This window comes from Galeopterus variegatus, unplaced genomic scaffold (genome assembly GCF_000696425.1).
Source record: "Galeopterus variegatus unplaced genomic scaffold, G_variegatus-3.0.2 Scaffold3240, whole genome shotgun sequence".
NCBI lineage: Eukaryota > Metazoa > Chordata > Mammalia > Dermoptera > Cynocephalidae > Galeopterus > Galeopterus variegatus.
This window is the reverse complement of record NW_007729351.1, coordinates 17996-35039: the sequence shown is the minus strand read 5'-3', so window position 1 is coordinate 35039 and position 17044 is coordinate 17996. Positions and strand designations below refer to the sequence as shown.

General features: G+C 39.1%; 1 protein-coding gene and 1 pseudogene across 1 annotated transcript in view; one reads left to right on the top strand and one right to left on the bottom strand.

The window, feature by feature from the left end:
* Positions 1-16072, top strand: part of LOC103600132 (gamma-aminobutyric acid receptor subunit alpha-5) — a 57289-nt gene extending 41217 nt beyond the window's left edge. The window contains exons 7-8 of the mRNA XM_008584361.1: positions 15187-15269; positions 15843-16072. Of these exons, the coding sequence (XP_008582583.1) occupies positions 15187-15269; positions 15843-15844 (85 nt within the window). The 3' untranslated portion in view covers positions 15845-16072. The remainder of the gene's footprint in view (positions 1-15186; positions 15270-15842) is intronic.
* Positions 7000-9632, bottom strand: LOC103600133 (annotated as a pseudogene).
* Positions 16073-17044: the final 972 nt, after the last annotated feature.

Below are 17044 nucleotides of genomic sequence, written 5' to 3'. Positions count from 1 at the left end.
TTTTTTTTTTTTTTTTTTTTTTTTTTTTTTTTTTTTTTTTTTTTTTTGTCTTTTTCCGTGTCCGGCAATGGATCGCAACCCTCAGTGTTGCCCCCGCACCGGACCAGGGACCGGCAACGGGATTGCAACCCTCGGTGTTGCTCCCGCGCCTCGCTCAGCCAGTGAGCGGGAACCGGTCTGTATGTGGGATCCGAACCCTCGGGCGGAAGCGCCGCCGTGCTTCCCAAGCGGCGCACTTATCCAGTGCGCCACCGGGCCGGCCCCTAAGGTTCACTCTTGATGTTATACATTCTGTGGGTTTGGACAAAATTGTAATGATGTGTATTCACTGCTATAGTATCAAACAGAGCATTTTTGCTGTCCTTAAAATTCTCTGTGCTCTGCTTGTTCATCTCTCTCTTCTCTCAACCCCTGGCAACCACCGATCTTTTTACTGTTTCTGTAGTTTTGCCTTGTCCAGAATGTCATGTATTTGGAGTCATACAGTATGTTGCTTTTTCATATTGACTTCTTTCACTTAGTAATATATATTCAAATTTCCTCAGTTCATTTGCATGAAATAAGAGTTTATTTTTGTTAGTGCTGAATAATATTCCATAGTATGGATGTACCACTGTTTATCTATTCACCTACTTAAAGACATATTGGTTGCTTTTTTGGCAATTATGAATAAGGCTGCTATAAACACTCATGTGCAAGTTTTTGTGTGGACATAAGTTTTCAACTCCTTTGAGTACATACAAGGAGCATGATTACTAGATTCTATAATAATAGTATGTTTAGTTTTGTAAGAAACTACTAGACTGTCTTCTGAAATGGCTGTACCACTTTGTCTTCTTACCAGCAATGAATGAGCATTCCTGTTGCTGGACATCCTCTCTAGCATTTGATTTTGTCAGTGTTATGATTTTGACTATTTTAATCAGTGTTCTTGATTTTGTGTAGTGATATCCCATTATTATTTTTCTTTGCATTTCCCTGATGATATGTTATGTGGAGAATTTTTTCATGTGCTTGTTTGCCACCAAGATATCTTCTCTGGTAAGGTGACTATTAAGGTTTTTTTTAAAAAAATGTTTTATTTTTTTTCTTACTGAATTTAAATCATGTTTTGTATATCTTGGATAACTTTCTTTATTATATATGTCTTTTGCAAGTATTTTCTCCCAGTCTGTGACTTGTCTTTTTATTCTCTTGATAGTGTCTTTAACAGATCAGAAATTTTTAATTTCAATGAAGTATAGCTTATTATTTCTTTCATGCATTGTGCCTCTGGTGTCATATCTAAAAAATTATCACCAAACCCAAGGTCATTCAGATTTTCCTCTGTTACATTATAGGAGTTTTATAGTTTTGTGTTTTACATTTAGGTCTGTGATCCATTTTGAATTAATTTTGTGGAAGATATAATGTCTGTGTCTAAACTCATGTCTTGTTTTTTGTGTATTTTTTCTTTGTCTTTCTTTCATTTTATTTTTGCATGTGAATGTCCAGCATAATTTATTGAAACACCATATTTTCTCCATTGTATTGCCTTTGCTCCTTTGTCAAAGATCAGTTGGCTCTATTATGGGGGTCTATTATGAGCTCTCTATTTTTTCCCACTGATCTATTTGTCTATTCTTTCACCAATACTACACTGTCTAGATCAATGTAGCTTTATAGTAAGTCTTGAAGTTGGGTAGTATCAATCCTCTAACTGTTCTCCTTCAATATTGTTTTGGCTGTTCTGCATCTTTGTATCAATTTCAGAATCAGTTTGTTGATATCCACAAAATAACTTGCTGATTTTCATCAGGATTGCACTGAATCTATAGGATCATGTTGGGAAGAACTGATACCTTCACAATGTCAAGTCTTTCTATACCTGAACATGGAATATCTTTCCATTTCTTTAGTTTTCTTTGATATATTTTCAGACTTAGGTAGTTTTCCTTGTATAGATCTAGCACACATTTTGTTAGATTTATACCTAACTATTTCATTTTTTGACTGGTAATGTAAATGGTATTATGTTTTTAATTTAAAATTACACTTGTTCATTGCTGGTATATAAGAAAATGATCGACTTTTGTATATTAGCCTGGTATACAGCAACCTTGCTCTGTTTGATTATTAATTCCAGGAAGTTTCTTTTGTTGTTGTTGATTATTTTGGATATTCTGCATAGACAACCATGTCATTCATGCACAATGACAATTTTATTTCCTTCTTCCAAATCTGTATACCTTTTATTTAATTTCCTTTTCTTGTCTTATTGCATTAGCCAGGACTTGCAGTATCATGTTGAAAAGGTGTGATGAGAAGGGACATCCTTGCCTTTTTCCTGCTCTTAGTGGGAAAGCTTCAAGTTTCTCACCACTAAGTATGATGTTAGCTATGTTAGGTTTTTTTTTTTTTCTTGTAGATAGTCTTCATGAAGTTGAGGAAGATCCCTCCATTCCTAGTTTAATGAGAGTTTTTATCATGTTGGATTTTATCAACTGCTTTTTTCTGCATCTGTTGATATGATCATGTGATCTTTCTTCTTTAGCCTGTTAATGTGATAGATGAAATCAATTGATTTGTAAATGCTTCCTCAATGTTCGTTTATCTGGAATGTCTTAATCATTCCTTTATTTTGGAGGATAGTATTCTTGGAAACAGAATTCTTGGTTAACAGTTTTTTGTTCCTTCCAGCATTTTAAATATTTCATTCCACTGCCTCTGGCTTCCATGGTTTCTGATGGAAATCAGCTGTTAATCTTATTTATTATCCCTTGTGCATGATGAGAAGCTTCTGTCTTGCTGCTTTCAAGAATCTCTCTTCATCTTTGGCTTTGGTAATTTAATTTTATAATTGCCATTATTGTATCTCAGTCTGGATCTCTTTGAGTTTATCCTACTTGGAGTTCATTGAGCTTCTTAGATGTTAGATTTATATCCTTCCTAAAATTTGGGCTGTTTTCAGCCATTATTTCTTCAAATATTCTTTCTACCCCTTTATTCATTTTTTCTTGTTCTCAGACTCCTATTATGCGTAATTTGGTACAACTGCTGGTGTTCCCATGACCTTTTAGGCTCTGTTTATTTTTTCATTCTTTTCTCTTTCTGATCTACAGACTGGATAATTTCATTTGATTTATCTTCAGGTTTTCTGACTCTTTCTTCTATGTGCTCAACCTATTGTTGAAACCCTCTAGCCAATTGTTCAGTTATATGGATTTTTCATCTCCAGAACTTTTATCTGGTTCTTTTTATAACCTCTCCTTATTGATCTTATCTATTTGTTGTGACATTGTTCTCTAGTTTCCTTTGTTTCTTTGTTCATGGTTTCTTTTAGCTCTTTGATATTTAAGGCAGTTGATTTAAAGTGTTTTCTAGTAAGTTCAATGTCTGGTTCCTTGGGGACAATATTTAATTTCTTTTTTTGCTGTGAATGGGCTATTCTTTATTATTTCTTTGTATGCCTTTCAATGTTTTTTGTTGATAACTAGGCATTTTGATTATTATAATGTGGTAACTTTGGTAACTCCACAGTGTTTGGTATTTATTCTTGTTGTGCTTATTGTTTGCTTGGTTAATCAGTTCTCTGAACTAATTTTGTGAAGTCTGTATCCTTTTTCATGTAGGACTAATCTTTCTTTAGCGTTCTTTAAATGCCTGGAACCAAAAACAAACAAACAAACAAAATTCTTTGTCTCTTCACATAGAATCTATGTGCATCTTGGAGCACTCCTTCAATGTTTAGCCAAGCAGTTACATCTTTGCCATAGCCTCATTGCTTGTGTGGAGTATGAAGGGCCAGCCAGAGGGAGAGCTTTGGTTCTTTTTATGTCTTTCTTAGTATGTGCCCTGGGCATGCATGTAGCCTTTTATATTCCCTGGAATATATGGGACCTTTGCAGCCTTTGTTTACCCAAATATCTCTCTCTCCAGCCTCTCTTTTCCTAGCTTTTCATCCTGTCCACTGCTTGCCCCAACTGTTATACCTTGCCCCAGTTGGCACATACATTTGCCTTTAAATGTTTTAAATGAATGCCACCTGGAAAGCTGCCTCAGCCCAGGATCACTCTGATGCAGGTAAAATATAGGCAAGCTCTTGAGTCAATCCTTCAGGGAGCCACCAGACACATCAAAACAAGTGACTCAAATGCTTGGACAATGAGGTCCACATTGTTCCTGTCACCAGAAACCTGCACCAGGAATGTGGACTGCCGTTTTCAAGACCATGGCAGAGCTGGAGAGAGAGGGATGGTAACAGGGTAAGTTAAAATGCCACAGAAATTGTCTAGTGAAATTCAGGTAGTTTTTTCTTCATTAAGCATACCCCTGGTTCTTGTAAGCTTTTGATTAGGCTCTAGAGTTCAAAAAAAAGTTGATGCTGACAGCTTTTGCAGCTTATCCTTTGCTTTTGTGGATGGACAGACTTTCAGAATTACCTAATCCACCATTTTTATTTATTTTTAGAATTTTTAAATTCTAAAATCTCCTATATGCCAGACATTGCACTACACATTTTCTATTCATATGTCAATACTTAAATCAGTATGGTGAGATAAGCTTTATATTCTCTTTGATAGGGAAACGTGGGCTCAAGAATGTGGACTACACAGCAAGTGCATGGAAACTGGGCTGAGAGCTTCAGCTGGGTCTGTTTTGTTCCATCTGCTTTCCTCTGCATTATGCTGTTGATTGCCTTATGATTTATGACTAAAGAAAGACTTCAGTTTCTTAAAGTTAAACTTTAAATTTTATTTTGAGAAAGAAACTTCTTTGCATATTTGTGGTGTTCCTCTTTTGTAGCATTTTTCAATTGGTCAGGCTTGTGTTTATTTTCCTACATTGCATCTGTTAAGAAGATTTATTGCTGTGTGTATGCATACACATAAAAAGTAAACAAAATATTTCTGTTCTCACATCAATCATTACAGTGCCCTCCAGAGAAACACAAGTATTACACACACAAAAAAATCCATATTAATCAAAGTAGATCAATAAAGTTTATTCCCCTTATGGATAAAAAATCATGCTAACTTTTCAAAATTATCAAACTTTTGCTGGTTTCCCCAACATAAATCAGGATTGCTGACATCTTTCCAGCAGCTGAAGGGGAATGAGAATCCTAATAAATAGTGCAAAGCTTAGTGAGAATTTTCAGCCCAGTATAATTCTGATGGTTGGTCTCACATACATCCTTATTACATTGAAGCATACAGAGTGAGTCAATTGGCTTTGAAGTGATTTATGAAATCTGTAACTCAAGCTTGAAGTAAGTTGTAGAATTTGGATCCATTTCTAAAGAGAAGATAGTCACTGTGTTATCTCAGCAACAGAAATTTTTTAAAAAGCATGAAACTCTACAATGTATAAACCAAAAATGTGCATTTAGTGTAGTCTTATTCAAAAGACTTTAAACTTTCTTATAGTGCCCCAAGTTCTGCTTTGTACAAAGTTGCCCTTCACTGATTTAAATTCTATTCTATTTAAATAGGCCAGTGTATACTTTATTCTTCGAGCTCTCTGTTGCCTCCTCCCCATTCCCTCTCCCCAGCAGCCACTGCCATACTTCATGTCTCATCTTTTCTTTATCAGACAAAACTCCTGCTTTGGATTTAGATGGGGTCTGAGTTAGTGCCAAGGTAAAGACCCCTTAGGATGCAGCTAGCCAGGACAAGCACATGACCAGGCCATGGAAGAAACTCAATGTGCAACTTGGGTCTGGATCAAACACAATATCAGTGGATCTACAACTGTCACAGAATGGGACCAGTACACATGTTAGAGCCAGGAAAAAGACAGGGAATTGCCACACCTGGCAATGATTTTGGGTTCCAACATGTACTGTTGCTGACTTATTGATGTATATATTCAAAAAGTTGAGTTTTTATACAGTTGACTGAGCTTTAGGATGCATTTTTCCTTGAAATATTACTGTAAACTGTAGTTAAGTTCCCCAGGAAAACCAGCAATGCTCGGAATGCTGTATACTGACAGGTATACAAATAATACACATGGTACATCATGTTACTGCTTATTTATAAGAAAACAAATGCATTCATGCATTCTTTTCTTTAATAACCAAGTATGGAGTTTTTCCCTGACCGCAAGAGTACAGGGGAGAAAACTCCAGTAGGGCAGGATTTCGACATCTGGCAGGGCTCATGGGGACATTCCTGAGGGACAAACAGGATTACCTGTATTCCTAGCACCAGTAGCTTGTGCATTTATATATGTGTGTATGTGTATGCATATATATGCTAATTTTGTAATTGAATATGCAAATAAAGATCTTCATTTGCCAGTCTTGAGGTGAGTCAAATATAGGGAAAAACAGGCACATAATCCTCATAGCTGGGCTTCCTTTCACAAACCACATTACAGCACAAAACATGCTCCTTGTGCATGGTATGAATTTATAGTTCTATCATCTCTAAGGATGTGATTCAGGCATATAACAAGGTGAATTCTCCAGCAGCATTTCCATTGGAGTGTTGAATAAGCCCTGCATAGCCTTACATAGGAGTGAGTAAAGCAGAGGCATCATAGTGAGGCTACTGTACAGTAAGAATGGTGCCTACTGTCATTCCCACAAGCACTGCCAGCCTTACTCAGCTCCTGCAGACAGACAGATGGGCACAACTCTTTTTTTTTCTCAAAGTTCACTGAGGCTTTTTTATTTTGCAAACAAAACCACTGAGGATCTTGCCTGTGGCTACCTTGTAGATTACACTAGAGGGTACACATGGCTCCAGACACTTGCCAGGAAGCAAGTGTGAGAGAAACAATGATTTGGGCCAATCACATGATTATAGAGCTTGGGTTTCCAGTAGGTTCCAGATGGTCGAGCTTGGCTTCTATAGAAGTGCTAAGGAAGCAGAATGACACAGGGTTGGGAGAAGGGAGCTAACTATCAGAGGCACCAGCAAGTCTTGGTTGGGGGCGTCAAGCTGTCTGCACTGACATCAGGGACAGGGTCTGACTGCCAACTAGTGACAGAGGGGCTTGCCAGCCTACCACTTACTTGGCCAGGGGGTTTCTGAAGTTCCTGCCAGCAAGCTTAGCCTTGCTGCCCAGTTGCTCTTCAGTTATTAGGAGCTGGTTGTACTCGGACAAGTGCTCAGATCAGCAAGGTGCACCAGTCTTAGTATGGCCAGTACAGAGCCCCACCACCAGGTCGGCAATGAAGGTATCTTCAGTCCTCCTGGAATGGTGAGACACCATGATGCCCCAACAATTGGACTGGGCTGGCTTGCATGCCTGAAGGGATTTGGTCGTGGAGCTGATCTGGTTTACTTTGAGTAGGAGGTAGTTGCACAATTTCTGGCCCACAGCCTTGGCAATCCGCTTTGGATTGGTCACTGTGAGATTGTCCCCCACCACCTGGATTCCTGCAGTAGCCATGAACTTCTGCCAAGCATCCCAGTTATCCTGGTCAAGAAGTCTTTAATAAACACCACTGGGTAATCCTTGATGAAGGACTTGTACAGGTCGGCAAGCTGGTCAGGTGTGTTGTACATGCTGGAGTCACTGGGAGACTTGAAGTCCAAGTCATACTTCCCAGACCTGAAGAACTTGGAGGCAGCCACATCCATGCAAATTACCACCTTGTCAGTGTAGCCAGCTTTCCCAAACACATTTTTCAGTAGCTTCAGTGAATAGAAAACCAACTAAATTAAGCATTAGTGTGTTCTTCACAAGGACTTAACAGGGCTGGAAAAATATCACAGCCAAATTAAGCCTTATTTTTTCCTTAGCATCAATCATTAGATACTATGTTAATACTAAATTTCAAGAGTCCCCAGATACATTTCATACATTGCCTGAGAGTCATGGTAGCATCTTTACAGGGTGGTCATGTTTCCACAGTGATTCCAACCAAAGCATGGTGTGCTGCTCAGTAACTGATAAAGTCAGGACACCATGCATGACATGTCTATTTCATTCTCAAGGTCTAAATTTTCATTGCAGTAACACTTTGAGAGCTATTTATAAATTGGCCAATATTACCAAATTTCTTTTTCAACCTTGTGAAAGTGATTTCAAAGTATACACAGGCTGCTCTTCAGCACAGTAACATTATGTTAGTAATACTATCACTGTTTTTATTTTATGGAAATTGCTGTATTCATTTCCCACTGCTGCTGTAACAAATTACTACAAAGTTATTGGCTTTCCAGCTTGAACTTATTTCACAGTTCTGGAGACCAGAAGTCTGAAATGGGTTTTATGTGGCTGAAACCAAGCTGTTGGCAGGATTGCTTCCCTTCTGGATTCTCGTTTCCTTGCCTTCTGGAGCTTCTGGAGGTTCATGGCATTTCATCACTCTAGCCTCTGCTTTATCTATCACATTTTCTCCTCTGATTCTGACAGTCATATCTCCTTCTTATAAGTAGCCTTGTGATTATAATAGGCCCACCCAGATAATCCAGGATAATCTCCCCATCTCAAGATTCTTACCTTAATTACATCTGAAAAGTCCTTTTTGCTATGAAAGGTAACATTTACAAGTAGTAAGGATTAGGGCATGGACATCTTTGGGGGACCACTATTTTGCCTGCTACAATCTGTCTGGCCCCCCCAAATTTATGTCCATCCCACATGCAAAATACATTAACTTCATCCCAGTATCCTCAAAAGTTTCAACCCATTACAGCATCAAATCAAAGTCCAGAATCTTAACTAAATCTCATCAGCCCAAAAGTTCCAAATCTCACCATCTGAATCATCTAAATCAGCTACTGGTACGGATCTGGGTATGATCAATCCTGAGGCACAATTTATTTCCATCTGTGAATTTGTGGAACCCAAGAAACAAGTTATCTGCTCCCGAAATGCAATAGTGGGATAAGCATAGGACAGCAGTTACAGACATTCCCATTTTAAAGGGGAGAAAATGGCAGGAAAAAAGGATGCACCATTCCCAAGCAACTTGTAAATTCAGCCATGCATACAACATAGGTATCAGGGCCTTGAATAATCCACTGCGATTTGAGGCTCTGCCCCTCTGGGTCCAAGGCTCTGACCTTGGCGTTTTCCTTACTTTTTCTTGAAGGGTAGCACAGGTTTGAAGCTGAGTAGTTTTGTGTTTTTTTTTTTTTCAATCTATTTCCTGCACATAGAATGTTGGGAGTCTGACAGCCTTCTCTCTCTGTCCCTTTCAAGCTAAGCTGGCAGTGTTTCTGCTGGTATAAAAAACCATGCGTTTTTTTTTTCCCAAAAAAGACTCCCATATATGTCACAAGAATTCAGACCATTAGAGAAGAGGCTTCTCTATAAATCGTGGGTAATCCAGTTTCTATTCCTGGATTTTGCTTACATGGCTGAGGGGACCAATGTGTCACACACCTAATCTCTTCAAATAGTTTTCTGTGAGACCAATACTCTGACACTTTGATCCTTCTGAGGCACTAGCAAAAGGTTGTCCAACCGTAGTGTTGGATTTCTCTTAAAAGTATGCCTTCCTGACAGTGAATCGCCTAATTATAGTACCTTTTGCATTCTGGATAAGCTCAGGATTTTCCAAATCAAGTTCTGGTTCTTCTATTGTTCACGGTTTTTCCCTCAGTGATCTCTTTTATCTCATATTTGACTTTAAGCAGCAGGAAGTAAACAGGCCAGAGCTTCAACATTTTGCTTGGAAGTCTCTTCATCGCAGTATCCAATTTCATTATTCGTTTCCCATGGCTGCTGTAATAAATTATCTCACACTTACATTTCTGGAGGCCATGAGTCTGAATCGGTTTCACTGGGGCAAAATTAAGGTGTTGGTAGGACCACACTCTCTCTGGGGGCTCTGGAGAATAATCACTTACTTGTCTTTCGCAGTTCTCAGAGCTACATGCCTTGCATTTCTTGGCCCAGGGCCCCTTCTTACATCCTCAAAGCCAGCGTAGCATCTTCCAGTTTCTTTCTGCTTCCTTGCATCACCCTCTTTTATTGGTGTTTAATCTTTTGCATCTCTCTTCTAAGGACCCTTGTGATTGCAAGGGCCCACATGGATGATCTCCCTCTCTCAAGACCCTTCTCTTAGTCATATCTGCAAAGATCCTTTTTCCATATAAGGTAACATTTGCAAAACTCCAAAGAATGGACCTTATATCTTTGGGGGCTGTTATTCAGCATGCTGTAGTCATTTACAAGTTCTGCTTTCTACATAACTAGGCTAAATTCAGCCAAGATTCTTGTCACTGTATAACAAGGTTCTTCTTTCCTACAGTTTCCAACAACACATTCATCATTTCCTTCTGAGCCCTCAGCAGCAGGGCCTGTGGTGTGCACATTTTTACCAATGGTGTGTTTATGACCATTTAGATATTCTCTCAGAAAAATATAGATTTTCTTTAGCTGCTCCTCACTTCCTTGTAAGTCCTCACTACAGTGTGGTTAACGTTCATATTTCTGTTAAAAGTCTGTTCGGGGTGACCTAGGCTTTTCTATGATGCATTTCACAATTCTTCCAGCCTCTGTCCACTACCACATTCCAAAGCTATTTTCACACTTTTAGGTATTTTTAACAACAGCACTCCACTTCCAGGTACCAAAATTCTATTGGTTTCCTATGGATATAACAAATTATCACAAACTTATTATCTTAAAACACATCAAATTTATTGTCTTATAGTTCTGGAGGTCAAAAGTCCAAAGGTTCCCATGAGACTAAAATCAAGGCATTGACAGGAAGCTCTGGAGGAGAATCTGTTCTTTGCCTCTTCTTGCTTTTTGGCCATGCCACTCTGACCTCTGCTTCCAAAGTCACATCTCCTTCTCTGAATCTGACACCCCTGTCTCCCTCTTGTAGGCACCCTTGTGATTATATTGGGCTGACCTGGATAATCCAAGATCATCTCTCCATCTCAAGAGCCTTAAATTAATCACATCTGCAAAGCCCTTTTGCCTAAGGTGACATAGTCACGGGCTTGGGGTTTGTGCATGAGGTCATGGACATACTACAGAGCCATTATTTTGCCTCCCACTATCTGATCTTCTCCTGCATTGATGCAATATTTCCATGTCAATGAGGAAGGCTCCAAACTGAAGAAAACATTGGGTAGAAATTTGGAGGCTTTCTTTCATTACCTCCTTGTCATTGAATATCTGGTCTTGGCCAAAGACATTTAACCTTCCTCTCATACATACCAATTTTTTTTTCAAAGAATAACAGAAACTGTTATTATCTTTCTTTTTCAAATGGGAAGATTAGACCAGAGAAGGTAGGCAGCTTGACAAAGGTCACACAATTAGTTAATGGTGAAGCTCTTCTAGAATTTGGTTGTCTTAACCATTCTAAAGCACTTTCCCACATGAGCTGCCCCTGGTCAAGCAGAGAGCTCTCTCATGAGTTTAGGATACTAAGCCCTCAATTAGAACGCTATAAATCCAAGTTGAAGCAATTATCTTAACTTACAAAATGCCCTTTTTCCTTACCCTAAAATTAAAATTTTATTCAAAAATAGGACAGTATGCTTTGATAAGTTAATGCTTAAATGTATTAACAGAAATTGGAAGTAAAACAGATTGGACCTTTGGAAAAAACACTGGATTCCTGGATCTACCAGTAATTCATGAACTTTTTCCACAGGCAAGTGTCTTAACCTTCTGGGCTCCTTTTTCTTTATCTAAGCAGTGGAGGTTTTGAGTAGGTGACCTCACTGGCTCTCTTGAGCTATGACAGCCAGCCATTCCACAAAGGGCTTTGATCTTGTTCTTCGTGAGGGAAGTTAGTTGTACATTTCCAGAACCTCACACACAGGTTTTCTCTTATCTAGGGATATTTTTGAGTATTACAAAAGCATAGGCCATTTTTGAAATATTTTAATGGATCAAAAATTTAAATTTATTCTCTTACGGAGGCTGAAAGGTTTGCTATTGGGGGATTTATCTGAAGAATACATTCCTTTGTTAGAGGAGAGACATTGTCATAGATAAAATATACTTTTCTGAGGTTTGTAATTCTAGTTCTAAGAAGCACTATGAAACGGGAGAACAATCTAATGATGGCATTTCTTGAGATGGTAATTATAGAATCTGTCTTTCCTATGTTTTTACTAGAATTATTTTTTCTTTAAAAGAGTCTTTTTTAAAGAATCCGGCTAAATCTTGTCCACCTGTGTCTGTGCACCTTCCTTCCCCCCCCCCATCCCGTGCTGCACACACACACTCATGCACACAACACGTACACATTCCTGCAATATACTAAAGGCAGACTTCTGGGTGCACATTCCTTGTCAGAATGCCATCTTTAGCTGTGGTCAGTGGAGTGATTTTCGGAAGGTGGAGCTCTCAGGGTCAAACAGCCAGAACAAAGCCCACCATGGCAGAAAGAGAGGCTCTGGTTTCTCTTAAAAGCACATGATCTTGGCAGGAAAGGAGGAGGGAGAAGCCAGGAATGGGCAGTGTCATGTTTCCCCGGGATGGGAGGGTCTGTTTGAGTAGGGACAGGCAGCAGCAATTCCGAGCAGAGGCGCCTGCAGCGGCCGTGTGGATTGACGCGGAACTTCAGCACCGAGCAGGGGAGAGGAGCTGACCTGAGCACCACGTGGTCAAGAATGGGAGGGTCTGTTTGAGTAGGGACAGGCAGCAGCAATTCCGAGCAGAGGCGCCTGCAGCGGATTGACGCGGAACTTCAGCACCGAGCAGGGGAGAGGAGCTGACCTGAGCACCACGTGGTCAAGAACTGTGCTGACAGACCTGGCTTCCAGGCATCCTCCAGACTCCATGGAAACTGAACGTCCAGCTGTGTGAGCTGGCAGACGTGGCAGTGTCTGGAGAAAAGATCTGCCACATCTACTCTAACGATGGCAGCAAGGCCCATAAAGTTGTCATCATTAGGGGTGGCTTAAAAGCTGGATCTGCTGGTTGAAGGCTTCAGTACCTAGAGCTGGCTAAGACAGGGTCACCCGAAGCATCTTCTACCCCTGGGTCCCACCTCACACTACTCCCAGTGATGGAGGCCCCCACCCCGTGTCCCTGTTACAGCGACATCCACAAATTGTGAGAGCAGAGGCTGCAAATCAGCACAAAGACTGACTCTCCTCATCAGAAGTGCTCTCTTCTAGACCCTCAGCACCTCTGTCATGCGCTCATCTTCACAGTTACTGCCTTGTGCCTGGAATTACACCTTTATATGTATTTCCTCCTTCCCTACTGAAACTGCGCTTCCTAAGGAAATTCTAGCTTTTGTGAGCTCCATTGTGATTTTGTCCTCTAGATTATATACAGCTCATTTAAATTCTGTTCCATTCTTGCTTTACTTAACAAATTGCTTAAGTTTGCTAACATTATTTCCTTTGTATTGGCTATATACCATCCTCTCAGACTGTGTTTTTTAAGTCCTGATTTTTCTAATTCCTGTAAGTCAATCTTTAGCTACCTTCCCCATTTTATAGTCACTAATAATAGCATTTATTCATGGTTCATGATTGAAGAGGGCCATTGCCAATTATTTATCATGTAAAATAATGTAAAATCTAATTGGTTATTTACACACACACACACACCTCTGCATGCTAGAATTAAATATTTAACCTTTTAAAATCATTATTATGTAGAAATTTTAATAATGTGGAAAATACTTTTCTGCTATAATGTTAGGTATAAAAAAGACTGAATTTTATATACCAGTGCACTATGTGAAATTATAAATGAAATGATAGATATTTGTAATTTTCTTTGTTTCTTCTGTATTTTCCCATATTCTATGAACATATGTGGAATATTATTTTAAAAGTCATTTCTCTGCCTGAACTTGGGACTTCTGCAGAGTGTTCTCTTTCTCTGAACTCACGGCCCTCTGTGGCTCACCCCGTCCGAGGGACTGTCCCCTGGCAGGAAACCCGCTGCCTGTTGGTGCAGACTTCCCTTCCACTGATATGTGGTTTGGTTTTATTCAGCAGATATGTGCATTGACTACTCAGCCTGCAATTATCATCTGAATTATGTGCCCAACTTAGTAGCAAAAGGAATCTATATTAAAAGAAAAAAAGGGGTAAAGGCAAACGTGAATGTTTTTACATTTTGATTCTCACCTTGCGAGCAGAGGCAACACCCACACTTGTAGCAAGGAACAAACAGTAGTGCTAATGTAACATGGAATTATTATCTGCTCTAAAAATAGAATTACAACATGCATTTGAAGTTGAGTGTTTTGTATTTTTACTTTATTATGTGTAAATTCATTTTACTTTATCAACACCGTGCTCTAACCAACCGAGCCAACCAGCCAGCCTAATGGTTTTATTTTAATTGAGGGAAAGAAAAACTAAGAAACAGAAGGTAAGTTCATTAATCAAATGTAGAATCACACCTACTTAATAAAGTCTGTGGATGAATAAAAGCACCACAGAGTGGCAACTCTGGAAGTGCCCTCACTTCTTACAGAACAGAGCTCCGACAGTGCAGCATGTGGTGGACACCTGTCGGGAGCCTCTGCAGCCGTGACCGGGCAGCCTGTGCTCCTGCTGTGGCTCACAGCTGAGCAGCTACATACTCCTGGCCTGAATCCTTCATATCTGTGCCTCACTTTCCTCCTTTGAAAACTGGGATGATAATAGCAACAAATCTTGTTGTGCTATCAGGAGATGAGTTAATGCAGGGAAAGCACTTACCACAGTGCTGATCATCACTGTAGTTACTGGTGACAGTGGTGTTGCTTGTGGCATTATTATTTGGAAGACTAGGTTTAGATTAAAACAAACAAACAATAATTAGGTTACACCAGAAGATATCTATTGTAACACAAGTTCATTTACATCAGCCCATAACACAATGATTATAGCCAGTTTCTGGTCAAAATTTGGGCTATGCATTTATCCAACATTTACATTTTTTGAGCTTATATACTATGTCAAAAAATGCATCTATTTTCAGTCTTGTGAAGGAACACTTTTTGCATACTGCTAGGTAACGGATGGGAAACAAAGAATAAATAATTTTTAAAGGCATCTTCAATTGTTTTACAAGCGGTAACATATGTGTAGACACACACACACACCAAGCCCCAGAACTCTTGAGTAGATTTTATTTAAGCTTTGTTTCTGAGCGATATTCATCTATAGTACAAACTTAGCTAATTTAGTAGAGACAGTTCAGACAATTTCATAAAAGATATTGATTAAGTGGATAATGTGGCTTTCTGGGACAAAGCAGTTTCTCAGTGCATAGCCAAAGTCAGTGAGTGCTTAAAGGTCTTCGTCTCTTGTTTTTCAGCTTGACCATCTCTGCTGAGTGCCCCATGCAGCTTGAAGACTTCCCAATGGATGCACACGCGTGCCCTCTGAAGTTTGGCAGCTGTAAGTTATTTTCACAAGTAAGAACCATGGATGTACTTTTGGGGTCAATTCCACATTCACTCAGAAGAATTTAGATTCTGTATATAAACAAGCACGGTATGATGCAGTCTCTTTGAAATGCCTGGAGAGTGCTTTGTTCCCACCAAACTAGTTTTCTTGTCCATAGGAGGGGCATGTTGACACCTGCTCAGCATACATCACAGATAGGGATGAACTGAGATAATGTGAGTGGAGGCACAGAACCATCTAGAATATGCTCCTCTGAAAGTGTTTCTCCCCAGATCTTCACCTCACAGTTCTTACTTGTTTTCATGCCTCAGATTACAGGCAGGAAACCTCCATCAAGGGGGTTCCCAATTTTCAGTACCCAGCTAGTAACTTTTACTACTTCATTGTAATCATTGCTATGCTGACTCACTTCTTCTAGAATGTTCTGTAAGAGCTACGACCTTATCTGTCATGCTCATAGTCACTGCTCACGCAAGATACTCAGCATATTAGGAAATATGTGTTGCTTGAACAAATAAATTATTCATGTCAAAATATGTTAGTATTTGACTTATCCAATTTTAGGAAGAATTCCTGGATTCCAGCCGTTCCAGACAGAGGATGTGGTAACACTGGCCCCAAATAAATGCCTGCAGCTTCATCCCACTTCTGAGATATTTAGAACAGGGTTGGATCTGATCTTCTGTTTCCTTCTTTCTCTCTACTATTTGTTTGTGCCCATGCTATGTGAAGTTTGCATTGTTGAAAGCAGAATGTTCTCTGTGAGGTTAAGCATGAAGACTTCGTGGGTTTGGAACCTAACATGTGAAGTTTGCATTGTTGAAAGCAGAATGTTCTCTGTGAGGTTAAGCATGAAGACTTCGTAGGTTTGTCCTGCTCCATGCTGAGTTGCTGTGGGCACATTACTTAGCCTCTGTGAGGCTTCTTCCCTCATTTAAAAAATAAATGTAAAATGTAAAATGGATGAGAGCTGCTATGAGGTGTTCTAAACTGACAGAGTAACATCAATTAAAGTGCTCAGCAAATGTTCATCATCATAATCATAATAAAATTTTATTATATTTATAAATGGCCTCTTTACATAATGCATGTCTCATTACAATAAAGCATCCCTTTGAACCATTTAATGCCTATGGAAATAATATTTTTTCTAATATTAATATTGCACACCAGTTTCTTCTTTAATACTTGTCTGGGATATCTTTATATACCTTTTTTCCTCAATTTCCTATTTCATTATACCTCCATGCTGAGAAGTTCCATGTCTTAATGGAGAATGTAATTTATTTTCATTACTGTGACAATTAGAATATTTAAAAATGTTTTTCTAAGTATTAAATTTTGTTATACTTATTGTTTCAATTCTTTCCCTTTCCTTTTTAAAAGGGAACACCACTTGTTGAAGACACTGTCTTTTGCTTATTTTGAATTCTTGGCACCCTTGTCAAAGATCAGTTAACCATATATGCATAAATTGATTTCTAGACACTCTATTCTGTTCCATTGGTCTGTATGTCTGTCTTTATGCCAGTGCCTTACTGTTTTAATTACTGTAGCTTTGTAGTATTTTTAGAATCAGGAAGTGTTATGCCCCCAGGTCTGTTCTTCTTTCCCAAGATTGTTTTGATTGTTCAGGGTCTTTTGTGATTCCAAGTGAATTTTAGGATTTAAAAAAAAAATTTCTGTAGAAACTGCTGCTGGGATTTTGATAGGGATTGCACTGAATCTGTAGATTCTGTTGGGAGTATGGAAATTTTACAGCATTA